This window comes from Stegodyphus dumicola, chromosome 7, assembly GCF_044657685.1.
Source record: "Stegodyphus dumicola isolate Sdum_Otavi_A_Nest chromosome 7, ASM4465768v1".
NCBI lineage: Eukaryota > Metazoa > Arthropoda > Arachnida > Araneae > Eresidae > Stegodyphus > Stegodyphus dumicola.
The window spans coordinates 159,083,429-159,101,819 of record NC_140774.1 but is presented as its reverse complement, the minus strand read 5'-3'; the positions used below and the strand labels follow the sequence as shown (position 1 = coordinate 159,101,819).

General features: G+C 32.0%; 2 protein-coding genes across 2 annotated transcripts in view; one reads left to right on the top strand and one right to left on the bottom strand.

Moving 5' to 3' along the window:
- The first annotated feature begins 189 nt into the window (after nt 1-189).
- ND-B16.6 (NADH dehydrogenase (ubiquinone) B16.6 subunit) lies at nt 190-14,556 on the top strand. The gene is made up of 4 exons (XM_035358833.2): nt 190-374; nt 9,299-9,377; nt 9,452-9,523; nt 14,281-14,556. The coding sequence occupies exons 1-4, from the start codon at nt 281-283 to the stop codon at nt 14,483-14,485; spliced, it is 450 nt and encodes a 149-aa protein (XP_035214724.1). The 5' UTR covers nt 190-280; the 3' UTR covers nt 14,486-14,556.
- Nucleotides 14,557-14,607: 51 nt separating this feature from the next.
- The window catches only part of sip1 (septin interacting protein 1), a 76,789-nt gene continuing 73,005 nt past the window's right edge, over nt 14,608-18,391 (bottom strand). The window contains exon 16 of the mRNA XM_035358832.2: nt 14,608-14,854. Within this exon, the coding sequence (XP_035214723.2) occupies nt 14,681-14,854 (174 nt within the window). The 3' untranslated portion in view covers nt 14,608-14,680. The remainder of the gene's footprint in view (nt 14,855-18,391) is intronic.

Genomic DNA, 18,391 nt, shown 5'->3' with positions numbered 1-18,391 from the left:
CTTAAATTTTAAATTCTGATTTCAGCTTTTGCTTAATTTTATTAAGTAGTTTATAGTTTTACCGTACTGTCTATCAAAAATTAATTGGAGTTAGTTATTGTAAGAGCTGCTTAAAGATTTTATTTAAATTTTCTTGTAGTTTATGCTTTCCATTTGTTGAAGAGAAACATTTATTTGAAGTTAACTGTCATCTAACCGTCATTTGTTGTCATTCGTTCGTCCTGCAAAATGTATTTTTAAATTATTATTAAGTAGATTACAAAACACTTTTAATTTTGATATGTCTGCTGAAAGTTTCCGCCAAGAAATGCCCCCTAAGGGGGGCTATGCTGATATAACATGGAAAAGAGTACCTTTAAAGAGTCCTCTTAGTGGTAAGGTTCATCATTTGTGCGTTTGATTACAAGTTAATTTATATTACCTCTAATTCAATTTAATTTCTGATTGTATATGATAAAGGATTTGTGCGTGCAAGTTGCTGAATATTATAACTAAATAATTTTGTAAGAATTAATTACCCGAATTTTGTAATGTGAAATATATCGAAGTAACTAGACAGTAGGCTATTGTTAAGCAAAAACAACTCTATCCAAAAACATTCATCCATATCCTTATTTGAATATAAGGGTAAAAGCCCAAAAAGTGTATAGTTGAATGTAGGATTATTTGGTACAATTCCGTTATGGGGACCGTAAAAAGTTGCAGTGGCTCACAAAAATGGGTAAAATTCTAGGAGAGCCCACACCTCCGAAAGCCTTTTATTTTATTTATATATAAATGCTAACATTTTTTATAGTAAATACATATTCGAAAAGATGAAAATTAATTCAGAAATCAATATCATTTGTTTAATGAGTATTAATAATATTGTCACAAAAATAATTGGGCACTTTTAGTAACACCCAAAAATTTACATTGCTTTTGCTTTTAAATATTTTGTAGGATAACCGGTAAAAGTTTACAATTGGGTGCCCCCCTTGTTTATTGGCGGTTCTTTTTTGTCGCCAAGATCGGCGCCAGGAAGTCACAATTTCAAGATGGCCGATTCACAAAACCAAAATAAGAAGTCGAAGAATTGCATAAGATCTGTGTCCATGTACACATCGATCTGTTTTTACTTAAAAAAACATCCTAGAATTGCACAAACTAGGCATTGCGCACTGCTTTATCTATGTCCATGTACACATCAATCTATTTTCATTTAAATAAAATCGGGAAGCTAAAACAAAGTTAAAACTATCATGGTAACCAAAAGTGAGGTTTCATCGCCAAAATTTTTTTTAAATGGCGCCAATCGAAGGGGCACCCAATTCTACACTAAAGCTGGATAACCTTTACAATTGTTCACTTCATTTAATCTTTTGGGTATTGACTCCACAATTTCTTTTTTTTTTTTTTTTTGTTCTTGTTGTTATTTCTGGACTTATTTTATGCACTCCTCTTGAATCACAGCTTTCGGTTGCTGCCGTGAAGATATGCTTCGTTTTCGAATTTTCGATTCTAGTTACTGCCAAATATGTTCAATAAGATTAAGATCTGGCGATTGGGTGGTGCCTTAATTACTTCTGGATACTTATATAACAGGCAAAGTCTGATACTGTATGCTTTGAATCATTTTCATGGTAGAATTTAAAACTATTTTGTTTATTAAGTTTTTGTGCTGACAATGCCAAATTTTGCTTTAAAATGTCAAAGTGATGTTGATTCATTATACTATCTACAAACTCTGTATTACATATACTGGAATGGGCAACAGGTCCCAATACTGTAACTCTTCCTCTGCCACGTTTAATAACTGTTACTAAGTTTTGCTTCCAAAACTCCTCTTTTGGTTTTCTCCACACTATCGCTCATCCATCTCAGCCGAAGATGTTAAATTTGATTTCATCAGCAAACACTTTTTCCAGTAGTTAGGTGTCCATTGTTTCATCAGTTTTGCAAAAGCGTGGCGAAGATTTCATTTTTTTTTTACTGACCTAAAATTTTCTTGAGAGATCATGACATATGTCATGTGACATTAATGGAAAAATTACAGTTCTTTAATCGGAAAAGGGGGGAAATTTGGAAAAATATCTGCAAGTACTATAGTATTTTGTATTAAACTTCATTGTTTGTTGTGTGAAATAGTGTTGATTAATTTTCGGATTGCATGGCACTATGTAAAGTGAATTCTAAATTTTTAATGCGTTTATCTGATAATAATAATAAGTTGAGATTGTGTGAAAGGAAGGCTATTACAGATAAGTTTGAATGGTGGTGCAAGAAATCTGGTGAAAATGGACATTTTGTGAAACGAAGTGTAAGGAAGGGTACGTGGTTTACTGAAAGTAGTTTGAGTATGGGTGAAATTTTATTAATTTCTTATTACTGGGTGAATAGACTGCCAGTTGACTACTGGATTTTGGATTTAGAAATTAGTAGTAGTACTGCAGCCGATTGGAACTCTTTCTGTAGGGAAGTGTGCGTGCCACGTAATGAAAATTCTGAAGAAGATTAGGTAAGTTAGTATTTTTAATCATTTGAGGATATTATTTTTATGCATTGTTCTAAATGTAAGGAGTAAATAAATTAATATGGTATTATTGGAAAATTGGGCTGATCTTTGGAATATGGTAACAGGTAGTTTGACGACATTTTGGAGGCGATAAAGGTTACTACCTAGGACGGTTGATCTGTAGATTATGGTAACTTGGCGATTTTTTGGCGAAAATTTGGTGACCAACTCTCCTACAGCAACCCTCTATTTTTTTTTTCCCCGCTGCCATTTTGTTTTCACGAAGTAAAGACATGTTTCTTTTCTTTTTATCTACTGAACACTTCTTCCAAATTACCCAAAACTTATTAATAATATAGGTAATGTGAGAGATCCATTACAATCGTTGGTCCAACCTAGGTATTTAGCCAGCTTGGTCCATGGGGTAATTATAACATTTATTTTTATCTTCCATATAATGAGCCAGGGCTCCAGTTGTATGTATATATTTGGTACTACTCTCATACAGTACAAAGTCTTTAATCCGGACCTCAAAGCTACAAACTTTCTGCGTATGCGTCAACGCATAATGCTTTCACACATGTGCATAATACCTTTATGCATGCGCATATGCATTTACACATGAGCGTTTAATGTATAATAATAAGCTAGGCTAAAATTATCTATTTCAGTTAATGTTGCAGATTGCGTCGTTCCTTAATCTTCTAATTGGATCCGGCTTATTATTTTTTGCAGACTGTTAGAGCAATTTTATAAAAAGTAAGCTTGAACTTTCAATTATGTCAAAAAGAGTTTCCAATTCTGGAGCTGCCAAAATATCTACAAAGCGAAAGCATGTTTCGATGTACCACTTCCGATAATGAAGAAAGTTACAGAGAGGTTATTGAAAATGAAAAAATTTTGATTGACAAGTTAGTCGGTATTCTCGACACAGCAATTACAGGACCTTGAACAGTGGAACTGAACAAGAAATTATGTCTGTTTATAAAATTAAAGAGAAACTATTAGCACAAAAAATGAAGCAACTTAAACAACTTGCATTAAAAGAAATGTTTAATAAAGTAAACAAATAAATATTAAGCTTTTTTTTTTGTAAATTTTAATAACCTTTAGATCATAATTGCTCTTTATTTCATAAATTACGGTTTCATGTTTTTAATTTTATAATTTCTGCGTGCCATCTTACCAGATTTAATTGATGGTCTATAATCCGGAATCGCCGAAGTCCCGACGAATCCAGATTAAAGACTTTGTTCTGTATACGCCCTCAGATGTATGGCATCGCCAAATGGTGCGATATGTGTTCTGCACTGGGTTTTGGCATGATTGTGTGTTCTGCAATGGTTTTTGGCATGATGTTGTTTGTATGGCAACCCTTTTGACATTGAAACTTGATTTTGCTGGATGGTTGGTTTGGTGGGCGTTTTGAAATAGCCTTTGTTGCAATGAAAGACGTGGTAGCAAAATTTCAGTTGCGTAATTTGGATTGTGTGCAAGGTAAATTTAGTATTGAAAGGTACGAACGAACAAAATTTTATTCACAAATTTACGCTGGACTTTGTATGCTCTGTGTCTCAGAAGAGGGGGGGGGCAGGGAAGAATAAAGTGGTGGAAATTGATGAGTTTTGCTGATGTTTGAAATTGATATTTCTGATGTTTGAAGAAGCATTCACAATGGTAAGTTCATTTTATTTTATTGTTCTCATTTTGTAGAATGTTCATTTTTTTTTGCTATGAATTTCTATCATTGTTGTTTTTTAATTGTTTGTTATGTATTTTAATTATTTTAGTTTATTTTATTGATTTGTGCGCAGTGTCGAGGCTGTGCGCGATGCCTAGATTGTGCAATTCGCTGATGTTTTTTCAAGTTAAAACAGAATGCTGTATACATGGGATTGTTTGGAATTTATTGTTGCTTATGAAGAATTTATAGTTAATTTTAGCAAGGTGTGGAAATTCCTAGATTCCTACACGGCATAGATTGTGCAGTTCTCTGATGTTTTTTTTTAAGTTAAAACAGTTCGCTGTGTACATGGATTCTTGTCAAATACTTTTGGTTGGAAACTTTGTTTTTGCTATCTAAATTTTTTGTTTCAGATTTTTGGCGTAAATTGTGTGTTAAAAACGTGGTTTTTGTAGACATTTTAGGCTTAAAGTTCGAAATGTAGACAAAAAACTTAAGATAGTAATATGGCGCCATGGAATTTCTTGCCAAATGTGTTTGCCGAGAAATTTGGATTAATCTTTGGATTATGGTAATTTGGTGATTTTTGGCGAAAATTTGTTAACCAACCCTGCTACAGCAACCTTCTACTTTTTTTTTCGTCGCCATTTTGTCTTCATGAAGTAAAGGCAGGTTTCTTTTTTTTTATTTACTCATATTTTTTTCCAACAATCTGCTACCCGAAATTACGCTTATGCTAGAAATTTTGTGGAACAAAAGTGCTTAATCATGACGAATATTAACTGCAAAATTGGGAAAGTGCAGGATCGCAAACTCCTTGCCGCATTTTTCAGAATGGCACATACACAGTAACCATGTACACGTTGCCCTATTTTTACTTAAAAAAACATCCCAGAATTGCACAAAAATGTCATTGCGCACACTCTTGACTTTATCCATGTACACTACTTTTTTCTCATAAATTAGAAAAATTTGCACGAAAATGCAGGAAAATTTTGTGAATCTTTAAAGTTGGTAAAAAGGACATATATGAAATTACCTGATCGCGAAAAAGTATATACCCTTCCCAAGGATGAACATTTGCACGTCACCTGCGAATTTATAACGCAAACATTAAAAATGGTTGCAAATACTTAGTGTCAAATATTTAAATTATTTCCATGCACGTTTGCTTCTACTGAAACGTATTCCAAAATGCTACAAATATATAATTCACAAAATAACTATCATTTAATTAAAAGAAAGTGCAGTATCGCAAACTCCTTGACGCATTTTTAAGAATGGCACATACACAGTAACCATGTACACGTCGACCTATTTTCACTTAAAAAAACATCCCAGAATTGCACAAAAATGGCATTGCGCACACTCTTGAATTTATCCATGTACACTACTTTATAAAATAAATAAAATATCCAAAAACTGTTCCCTCTAAATTATCTATTATAAACGTCACCTGTGAATTTATAACGCAAACATTAAAAATTGTTGCAAATACTTAGTGTCAAATATTTAAATTATTGCCTTGCACGTTTACTTCTACTGAAACGTATTCCAAAATGCTACAAACATATAATTTACAAAATCACTATCATTTAATTAAAATATAATTAAATTAAAAAACACTACTTAAAATATAAATGAACACATACATTAAATTAATAAAAATTAGCTTAAAATCTTAATTACTTTAAACTAATTCATTGCTAATAACAATTTTCCAATAATAGCATATTAATTTATTTATTCCTTATATTTAGAACAATGCATAAAAATACTAACTTACCTAATCTTCAGAATCTCAATCATATTCTTATGTGCACCTGTTTCAGGATCTTTAAAATTATTCTTATGGTTAACAGCAAGATGTTGAAAACCTTCATCCTCCAAACAGACATATGACTTCCAGCAATCAGATATTATTATTGTACCTGGTAGAATATACTGCTTAATAAAACTTAAAAAGCAATCTTTACTTCTATCTCGCACAACCTTAAAAAAACACTTATTACTACCCCTTTCAATCCCACTAAATACCCATTTCAAATTCACTTTACGTAGGGCCATGGGATCCAAAAATTAATCAACACTGTGTGACGATACAGCTACTAGCACCCCCGCGGGCACAGGTGCTGAATTATAACTTCCTGTTTGTTCGCGGACGAAATGAACCATACCTGCAAAAAGCAGGACTGCAGATAAAATCCCCTGGTAGTTCCCGGACACAAGGAACTAATTATGTTTCTCTTCGCAGATAACAAAATGAGTGAAATCTTTGTGTAAGAGTTCTTCATGTGATTTTGAGGTGACAGGATGCATCTTTTACGTTCTAAACCACGCCAGTGGTTTCTGTAGAACAATAGTTTTTTTTATGCTGTAACTACAGTAAAGAGAACGCTTTTTCGCGTCCAATCTGCGTTAGCGGATATTGTATGATTTAGGGCTGTAATGATCAGTTTATTTTTATGTTTTAATCAAGAAATCTATTTTAGTTTATCAAATAAATAATTTAAAAGACAACCTGTCTTTCTTTCACTCGACACGGGTGTACTGACGTTACAACTCTTTCACACAACACAGAATGAAGCTAAATACAAAATGCTATAAAGTACTGCAGATATTTTTCCAGATTCCCCCCTTTTCCGATTAAAGAACTGTGATTCATCCATATATGTCACATGACATATCTCATGATCTCTCATTTCTCTCAGACAAAATAATCCGTTATTGGAACTGGGTACTTCTCACATTATTGCCAAAGTTAGGTAGTAACCTTTATCGCCTATCAAAATCTCGCCAAACTGCCTGTTACCATATTCCGAAGATTAGCCGTATTAATAAAGTGATTTAACTTTTCGAAGTAACTAGTTAATTTTTTAACTAACTTTTTCGAAAATCTGGTCCAGATTCACTAGGAGTTTGATAAGTGTATAACTGTTTCCAAAATTATTATTTTTTCTTCTACTGTTACTATTTTTAAAAAAATGATGGTGACAATTTTCTTATTTTGAGGAAAGTGCATCTTTTTGAGACACACATTAAAGTTCTTTATTTCATTTGCAGCAGTATTTGTAGGGAGGATTTCTTAATTCTATTTGTAACTGTAGAACTGTACTCATTAATATGGAAATAACAGAGTTCGTACGGTCCTTAAATTTTTTTGAATCGATTTTTGGTCCTTAAAAGTCCTTAATTTTGGCCATTGAATTGGACGCGGCGCGCAATGAATTAGAATTTGATCTGTCAGCACTATCCTTATTTTCAGGGAAGATGTTTTTATTTTATTTGGCTTATGATTCCTTACTGAATGTAGTATTTCATCTCGATGTATTCCGTCTTTGATATGATTTAAATCAAATTCCTCGTCATTATAATTCACTTCCGATAGTGAAGAAAGTGACACAGAGGTTATTGAAAACGAAAAAATTTCGATTGTCAAATTAGTCCGTATTCTCGACACAATAGGACTTGAACACCGGAATTTTGTAACTGAAGGAGAAATTATGTTTGTTTATAGAATTAAAGAGAAAGTACTATGACATAAAACGAAGCAACTTAAACAACTTACATTGAAAGAAATGTTTAATAAAGTAAACAAATAAATATTAAGCTTTTTTTTTTTTTTTTTTGTAAATTTTGATACCCTTTAGATCATAATTGTTCTTTATTTCATAAATTATGGTTTCATATTTTTAATTTTATAATTTCTGCATGCCATCGTACCAGATTTAAACTAATGATCTATAATCTGGAAACGCCGAAGTCCCGACGAGTCCAGATTAACGACTTTTGACTGTACTACATTTAGTAAGGAATTATACGCCAAATAAAATAAAAACATCTGCCCTGAAGATAAGGATAGTGCTGACAGATCAACTTCCAATTCATTGCGCGCCGCGGCGTTTCCCCCCCTGCCGCAGAGCAGCGTGAAATTGATGAACAGATTTCGGATTTCAAAACATACTTTCGCTTTGTAGATCCTTTACATATTAGTAAATATATATCGGAAATTCTATTTGACATAATTGAAAGTTCAAGCTTATTTTTATAAAATTTCTCTAACAGTCTGAAAAAAATAATAAGCCGGATCCAATTCGAAGATTAAGGAACAACGCAATCTGCAACATTAACTGAATTAGATAATTTTAGCTTAGCTTATACCGTCTGTCATACATTAAACATAAACGTATTATGCGCTTGCGCACATGCATATTCGCAGCCGTAAAGGTCTTACGCGCACGCATGAACACCTATGCGCATGCATCAACGCTCCACATGCGCAGAAAGTTTTTAGCTTTGAGGTCTGGATTATGGATCATTCCGAGTTATGGGTGTCCGAATTAACGACTTTTGACTGTAGTTTCATGGTTTCGAAGACCTTGTGCAATAAACTCTGTCACTGTATAGGGTTGATGGATCGTGAAGTTTTTCTTCCTGAAGCCATGCTGCTGAGGAATAAGGATTTTGTTGTCTTGTACGAAGCTGTTGAAACGATGGAGAATAACTGCTTCAGCAATTTTGCTTAGTGTGGAAAAGTTATCAGATGGTAAGCAGCCAGATCAGTAGGGTTCTTTTCAAGCTTCAAAATCGGAGTAATGATGGAAGTCTCGGATTCAAGCGCTTTATTAGATAACAAATATACACACAGATTTTCTGCCTCTCAGAATGACCATCTGTGAAAATGACCAGTATTTTTGATCACATAAATAAATGGATATCGAATAAATCAATATATAAAGTCATTTTTCTAACATTATTACCTCCATTGCAGACCAAAAATCAAACCATAGAGAAAAACTTATATGCTTTTCAAGAGATTAATATGTATGGGTATTAAAGGACCTTTCCCTCCCCAGAAGAAATGGGAAATTATTTCATAACAGATACATATTTTGCTCTTCTTTGTTACACAAGGTATCTGAATAAATAATTTCTGACTTCTTAAAATGTTACCTTAATGTGTAGTTTTTAAAATTAAATTTTGGGTTAAATGGGCCAAAATGCTAGTTATGGTTAATTGGTAGTGATTATACTACTGTATGCTTTTTATTATTTAATATTAAAATCACCACATATCAGTAATTATGAGGTAGTTTAACAAATATTTATTCATGTTACAGGTGCAAAAATATTTAGTGCTTGGCTTGCTGTTACAGTAGCTTCGTACTATGTTTATGGACAATGTATAAGATTCAGAAAGTAAGTTTTCTGTTTATTTGGAATAGAGGATTAATTTCTGCTGCATGTGTTTTAAAACTGTTAATACTTTTTAGCAAAATAAGAAGAGAAAATGAGGAAGTGACTGTAGCTTTAGAACCTCTTCTTATGGCTGAAAGAGATAGAATGTAAGTGTTTTATGCATTTCATATTAAGTGATATCTCCTTAAATGTTGTCATATTTACTTAAAAGGAATTAAAAAAGGCTTAAAAAATAGCATTTCTTGCAAATATTTTAAGTTTATGAACTACATAAATGCGTAACATATGATTGTATAAAGTAGACATTAATTCAAGAGAATATTATTCTCTATTTTTATGTCTTTCATATTTTTATTCAAGATTTTATATAATTTAAAATTTAAAAATTACATATTATTGTAAATTATGTTTGATCAGTACTCTAAATCTGCGATTGCCAACTGGTGGTCTGTGAAAAACTATTGATGGTCCGCAGAAAAGTTGGGACATTAAATTTTTATGAAGATTCATTTTAAAAAATAATGTACAAAAACATATTAAAGAATTTGGATTATACTTTTTTTTAAAAAAACAATTTTTAGCTACTAAATTCTTTTAGTGACTTTGCAGGTTTACTAAAGACATTTGAAAATGAGAGTTTGCAACCATGGACATGCTGTCGTTATCAAGAATAGTGTGAACTGGATTTTTTTGTCCTTCTGAATTACAAGCATATACTATTGCAGTCGCTTTCTGTGTCAAAAGACAACTTGATTGATTTTTATGAGAACCATATGCATTCTTGTTTATAATCTCATCACTCGATGTTTCCCTTTTTGTACGGCATTCGGAACATCTCAACTTAAAATTACATTTTGCGATAAAATGTTTCTTACTAAGACAATTTATTGTTTTTAACTATTTCATAACGTTGATTTGGATTTAATTTTAAAAATGAGTCACATTTATATAGCGTATAATTATGATGTTTACAAAAATTTAAAATTGCCGTCATAACACTTCATTTTGTTGATATTGCTTTGCATTGCTGGTTTGGTCTTGATTTTCATGAAGTTCCTTTTTAGTGATATGGAAATGTAAATAGAGACGTAAATAATTGACAATACAGTTACAGTGTATTCTATTAAGATTGAAAAAATAGCAATCTTGACTATTAGTTGATAAACGCATATGCAAGGTTTTTGTACTTTTTGTATAATTTTTCAGCGTGAACAAAATATATCAATTGTGTTTTAGTACATACTCATAATATTTAAAACTGTGTATAATCAGCATTATTTAGTAGAAATATTAAGGGGACAGTAGACCATTTTTTTCCTTCAATTATTAATGTAGAATAAATAAATTTTGCAAACATATAGTTAATATCATCGCCATATTATTTACCACAAAATAAAAGTTAAAATGTTTTAAAATTAAAATTTTTTTAATAAGAATTTTAAAATGCTCCCTCTGTTCCATTTTTTTACTTTTTTCAATAGGTTTAACCTAATAATCACATAAATTTAAAATTAAGTAAAAGTATATTTAAAATAATTCTATTCATTCATTAATAGTTTTGTTAACCTTTTTTTAAAAAAATATTTTATTGCATTTTCTTTAACTTTTTCTGTACTTGCATTTTAAGTTTTGTTTCACACTTACTTTTAATTATTATACATTCCATTATCTGTGTGCCTGAATTTACTATTTATGAAGTATTTCTGAATTCTTTTATTGTTATTAACTTACTTTGTGTGTAAAATGAATATTTTATTGAAATTGTCATAATGACTTTTATTATTTCATGTATAATGTATGTATGTTTGCAGTTTTAAAGATTTATCTGTCCCAAAGATAAAGTACATGATTGTACTATGTCTAATGTTAATTTTTTTTTTGTCCTAGATGCTGTAAGCTCAAAATAGTTTTAAACATTTCACTCAACTAGCAACTGTATTAAAAAAGTAAATTAACTTCTGGCCCATTCATAGAAATTCCTTGGCCAATTGAAGACAACTGGTTTTCTTCATTGGATCAATAGCACTTATTTTTCTTTTTCTAATATTTACTTAGCATTTCATAATTGTAATGTCTATTTCAAGATATGTGTAATACAAAAAGTAATATTTACATTTACACATACAAAACTGTAAAATTGTCAAATTTGACGATTTTTAGGAACGCTTTGTATAAATGGGCCATCCATAGCAACCTTACCCTAAACCTAAAGTAAACTGAAATGGCTCATAGGTAATTTTTGTAACACCATATATATATATGCTTATTGTAGGCATATCGTAGTTTTATTTTTTTCCTACCATCAAACATATATAAATTTATTGTTCCAAAGTCTGTTTATATATCCATTATATATTTTTCGTATATCACTGATCTGTCTTGCGACGACAGTGTAAACACTTAATTCCAGTCATCGTTATCAAGACCTCATTTCTGACTATCAAAAATGAATACCCATCACCGAATGAAAAAGCAATGAAAATTTTAATTTTCAAAACATATTTGTGCAAAAAGACATTTTCACGTGTAACAGCAATTAAAACTCAGTATGGGTCTCAGCTTGAAATAAACATGCCTCTCCATCTTGCACTGATGTCATTGGAACCAAATATCCACCAACTGATTTAAAAAAAAAAGGAACAAATACCTTACTAAAAATATGTAATACGTAAATATTTCATTAAAAAAATAATTACGCTATAACTTTGTTACCTTTAATAAATGCATTTCAAATTAATAAAATAAAAGTTTTCAGATTATTATTGTACAAATATATTCCCTTTTATTTTTCCTAAATTTACATTAGTGGTCCACCAAATATAAAATTATGCTTTTAGTGGTCCATGAAGTTCTAAAGGTTGGCGACCACTGCTCTAAATTGCACCCAAAAAATATATATGTCTGTTTACTACATATAGTGGTTTAAAGGGTATCAAAATTTACCAAAAAAAAAAAAAAAAAAAAAGTTTAATATTTATTTGCTTACTTTATTAAACATTTCTTTCAATGTAAGTTTAAGTTGCTTCGTTTTTTTTTGTACTAATACTTTCTCTTTAATTCTATAAACAGACATAATTTCTTGTTCAGTTACAAAGTTCTACTGTTCCAAGTCCTGTAATTGCTGTGTCGAGAATACTGACTAACTTGTCAATCAAAATTCTTTCATTTTCAAAAACCTCTCTTATTTTCTTCAGTATCGGAAGCGCGCATGTGTAAATGCTTTACTGGCTTTAACGCGCATGCATAAGTTTGTGGCTTTGAGGTCCGAATTATAGATCATTCCGGATAATAGACGTCCAGATTACGGACTTTGTACTGTATTGCCAATATTGCGTTGAATGCTGGCCAACCCAGAAGTCAAGTACAAAGTTGCTATAGAAAGTAAAATATCACATATTTTGCACTAAAAACTGTCCCTAAATAAAGATTTATTTTCTGATACTTACAGAGACAATTTTAACACTTTCACTGCTGGGCACGTGAAGTTGTGTTGATAGTTAATGCTGTGTTTTAGAAATAAATTGTATCTATATGGAAACTTACTTATTATAAGAAATATGATTTAAAAGAGGTGATAAAAGATTATTATGTATACCATATTGATTACTAAGGCTTTAAGCATAGAATTTTATGACTATGTGCTAGTGCGTGATCGGCACTAGAGATAAAATTATTTTTGCAATCCTGTATTGGCTCAAGGTATATAAAAATGAATCAAAATGAATTATAAGGTGCATTACTTTTGTATGAAACTATATCACATATATATATTACAAATCAATTTATTATAAGATAGTTACAATGACGATTGTATACCATATTGATTACTAAGGCTTTAAGCATAGAATTTTATGACTATGTGCTAGTGCGTGATCGGCACTAGAGATAAAATTATTTTTACAATCCCGCATTGGCTCAAGGTATTTAAAAATGAATCAAAATGAATTATAAAATGCATTACTTTTGTATGAAACTATATCACATATATATATATTGCACATCAATTTATTATAAGATAGTTACAATGATGATTGTAAACTACATATTTCAGTCTTATTCATGTATGATCTTTGCATGAAATGAAATTTGTTTTCCTTTCAAACCACATACATTTACAATCAGTTTCTAACCTTTACTCCATGCCAATGCCAGCGTACATATTCAAAACGCAGTGCCGATTGAATTTGAAAATAAACAATGAGACGTGTTTTCCGTGCCAAAGCATTGATTGGCCCTTCAGTAATAATGACAGTCACACGCTAGTGCATGATCGGCAGTGAATGTGTCAAGCATATTCTGCGTTAGGTTATGGAAATGTTTACTTTGGCTATTTTATGCTAAAAGTGGAATTTTAAAAATTTAAACTTTTCTTCAGAAATATAAACTAAGTAGTATTATAATAGTATAGTTAAAGAGCTATGCAATCAAATCTGTATATCTAGAACGATAAAAATTAAACTAAATCTGTAATAAGATATGGGTGGCTGATAAAACCTGATTTTTAATTCAAACTGTGAAAGATTTTCTCAAGCTGGCATTGTTCAAATTGATTAGATACTTTTTCTCCTGGTTATAATATCTCAAGTTTTTAAATGATATATTTACATTTGTATTTTATTTATTAAAAAATATTGTATTATTATTTAAATAAATTTAAAAACAAGTTTGCTATAATACAAAATTATATTTTAAATATTGGAGATTTTTTTAAAGCCATAAATAAATGATAATCATAATTCATTCTCATTGAAGAAGTTAAATTTGAATAGATACTTTTTATGTTATGTTAAAATAATAGTATTATGAAAGGCTAAAGGTATTTCTCAGCAAATTTAAAAGTAATCAAGTCTAAATTTTAAGTAATTTTTTGATGTAATTATAATTAATATTTTTTGTTTTGCAGCTTTTTGAATCAGCTGCGTAAAAACAGAGAAGAGGAGGCTGAGCTAATGAAGAATGTACCTGGCTGGAAAGTTGGTACTTTATATGGCGAGCCTTTGTACAAAACTGTTGGAGACAACATAATACATCCATTAGGAGTTGAATACTATGTGCATAGTGAGCCTAATGCAAAAAATTATATGTTTTATTATGACATGAGCATGTAAAAACACTTATAGCTAGTTTTAAAAGCTTTCAATATGTAAAACTTTATTAGAATAAAGGAATTCCAGAATAATTATTCCAGTAATTATATATTCAACAGAATGCAAATGTAAAAACATATAGATTTTGATTAAAAAAGGTTTTATTCTAAAATTATCATACATAATACTATTTACAAATATATTAATAGAACACATTCAACCTGCTGTGTCTAATAAACTCTGTAAAGATGTTGGCACCCATGTCTTTTGGTTGAACACAAAAATAACACCTCTGTCCAAATATAACAAACTGCTGCCAAATCTATGAACTTGCTTGCCTTCTTGAAATCGGCCTGGCACTGGCATGAAAAGTATATTACTTTCTTCAGCCTAAAAGGAAACATGAAAAATTAACTTTTGTACAGGAATCTGATGTGAATTAAATCTTTTATCTCATAAAATCAAAATTTTCAGTATTTGTTGGCTATCTGTAAACAATTTATTGGTAGTTTTGGCAATGAAATCGATGTTTCAATTTCCAGTGAATATTGTTTGGAACTTGCATTCATAGGGCAGATTGTTATTCTCTGCAATCTCTTTCTTTCAGGCATGGCTACAGCATTTTCAGTGCCCTAGATAATCTGTATAGTTGGCATTGCATAAAATCTAAACATATTAATGATTTAAAGCAACATAGGTGCTTAATAGTTAAGCACTGGCCCGGGCCTCCGCATGAATTCTTGTAAAAACGATAAGTAATTGATGAGCTCCCATATGGGTTTCATTGATTTTAAGACTGGTGTCAGACCTCACACAAATAAATAGCTTGAAGAAATAATAAAAATGAAACCAAAATATGTACATTCACTAATTGAGAAGGGGGAAGAACAAAAAAGAAAAATAGTTGCAACAGTTACCGAGAGATGGTGCCACCCCTACAAATAATGTTGCAATAATCAGCAAAATCAAGAAGCAGTCATTTCTGCCTGTAATGTGGTATGAGATGCCACTTAGTTTGCTAAATTTGATTTTATATGTTAGCAGCTCTAAGGAAATGTGGAAGGAATGTGTAAAGGAAAATATACTTTGCCACAGTGTTCAATGAGAAGAATGGGGGAAAAAATTAGAGAAGATTGGATCGTGTGCTGCAAAATGTCGAAAGGGAAGGAAACCAGCAGTTCTCCTTATACAAGAAATTGCCATTGCAATTGTAGCGTCATCTGAGACTCCAGAAGCCAATCCTAGTACACATGGAGTTGCTCAAGAGTTGGATATTCCATATGCTACTGTTCAAAAAATAATGAGAAAGGAAATCCAATTTTATCCTTATAAAATTAGTTGTAATCAGCAATTGTTACCAAGTGATGCACAGCAAAGACTGGATTTTGCTCTAATGTTTCTAGCACAAATGGATGTGGATGATGCCTTCCCATGCAAGATTTTATGGGGAGATGAAGCCCACTTTCATTTAAATGGGACAGTCAATAGACAAACCTGTAGAATATGGACTTTGGAGCTACCAAATATTATTCAAGAAAGACCTCTCTACTCTCCAAACCTCACAATATGATGTGCCTTTACAGGAAATTTCATTCTTGGTCCTTACTTTTTAGGAGTTACTGCCATGGACCTGTAACATGATCAGTTACTGCACATGTTGCAAACATTCTTAGTTCTTAAACTGCAGCTAAGACGGTGCCTTATTGAAATTTTTTTTGATAGAAGATGGAGCCTCACTTCATATTGGACAAGCAGTACAACAGTTCTTACGACATTTCACAGATAGAGTAATACGTCACTATTTTCGTATGGCGTAGTCTCCTCGATCCCCTGATCTGATGCTGTATGATTTTTGGCTTTGGGGGTCTTTAAAATGTAATGTGTACCATGTAGGTGTTGCAAACCTCAGTGACCTAAAAGATTGCAAAACACAACATGTGCAAAACATTGCTCCTGATTCATTACACTCCGTTTTTAAGAACGTCGTGCACTGCCTGGATTATGTCATCCAACTTAACAGCCATGTAGAACCTGAACTTGATTGGCACCGTCACGCATAAGCAAAAAAATCACATTATCTGTAACATTTTTCAGTAAATTTGATATGCCATCTGTTTTTATGGTTCTATCTTTGTTCTTGTATTATACATTCAAAAATGCCATCTATTTTTTTTATTATTCTATTTTCCTCCCCTCTTCTTGATTAGTAAATATACCCAATTTTGGTTTCAATCGGATTATTCGTTCAAGTTACAAACAGCTTCAAACGGAGATACTTATTTTACAATCACCTATACCAGGTGGTTGTAAAGCAGATTTTTAAATTTAATGTCTTTTCAGTATATCAGACTTAAGTAGCTCATAAAATGAATAGATAACTATACTTTCAATTATTAACACTTCTCGAAGCAGTATAAAATTATCACACCGTTCAAATAATTATATCTGACATGGATATAAGATTATAATATTTACATTGCTTTTCACCGATATCATACCATGCAAATTCTAGTACTTAATCATACATTCTTAATTAGGGAAAATTTAATACTAAAAAGATGACTGCCATCATTTTAGTTTCAGATTTACTTTTGATTATTATGTATTTATTTGTGAGCTCAGGCTGATGAAGTTTTGTAATTCATCCTAACTCTACATGGTGTACCTCTACAAAACTTAATTCAGTTATAAAAAGGAGATCAAATATGTCTCATACTTGTTTAGCCTAGAGCTATCATTTTGATGACATTACAAAAAACACATAGAAATCTTTAAAACAATTCTGTAAAATGCTCTTGTAAATAAGTACTTTTGAAGTCCCGTTTTGTTTTTGGCAAATCATTTTTCACTTAGTGATGGTTTAGTTACTTTGTTCCTTTGAGTGATTTGTAACATGATGGAATCCATGGAACAGTACCACTTCATATATGGCTCAATATCCAAATTTATTATAACTTAATGTTTGCTGGAGGGAAAATATTCTAAATTTAATATAGTGAACTTATTTTTACAAAATTATATGTTAAATATACGAGGGTTGGGGCAAAAGTCATGGCAACTATTTTTTTCTTGTAGATATGCGAACGGATCACAGAACGTATATATGTCGTGTAGAAGTTCTGCAGGCATAGTGTGTATGCAGAACAACAGATGGCTCTGAAATCAGTCAGTTGGTGAGTGGCGTGCGAGATGGAAGTAACCCGTGTTGAGCAGCGCGCTTACATCAAAATAGCCGCTCTCTAAGGGAGAAATGCGATGGAATGTCAGTGAATTAGTAAAACCCTTGGGAATAATGCCCTACCATATCGTACAGTAGCACGGTGGGTAGGAAAGTTTCAGCAAGGACGTGTGTCAACCAGTGATGAGCAACGTTCGGAACGACTGGTGAGTGTGTGGACCAACTTGGCGCGTGCCGTCATCGAGCACCTCATGGATGAAGACAGATGATGGACATTACTGTAGTTAGAGAGGGCAAGTGGCATCGAGAAATGCACCATCCACAGGATATGGCGTAATGAGCTAGCGTCAGAATCCTTCCCCAGTCAAACCGATGGTGATCGTCGCGCATGGCGTCAGGAGTGTCATTGTTTGCCACTTTGTTCCTCATGGCAGAACAGTGACCGCACAGTACTACAGGGACTTCCTGGTGCGACAGGTACAACGTGGCGTTCCGGATAAACATCCAGATCTTGTGGACAGTGCAATAATTCTGCACGACAATGCAAGACCACATAAAGCAGAGTGTGTACGGCAGCTACTGTGACGTTGATCTCATTCCCAAGATTAAGGAACCAATACGTGGTAGGCGATTTGCAACACGAGAGGACATTGCTAATGCTGTGGCTGATGGTATTCAGCACCTCCCACATCATTGGCAGCGTATGGTGACAGCAGGAGACTACATTGAGGGTCTTTAAGCCCAGGTTT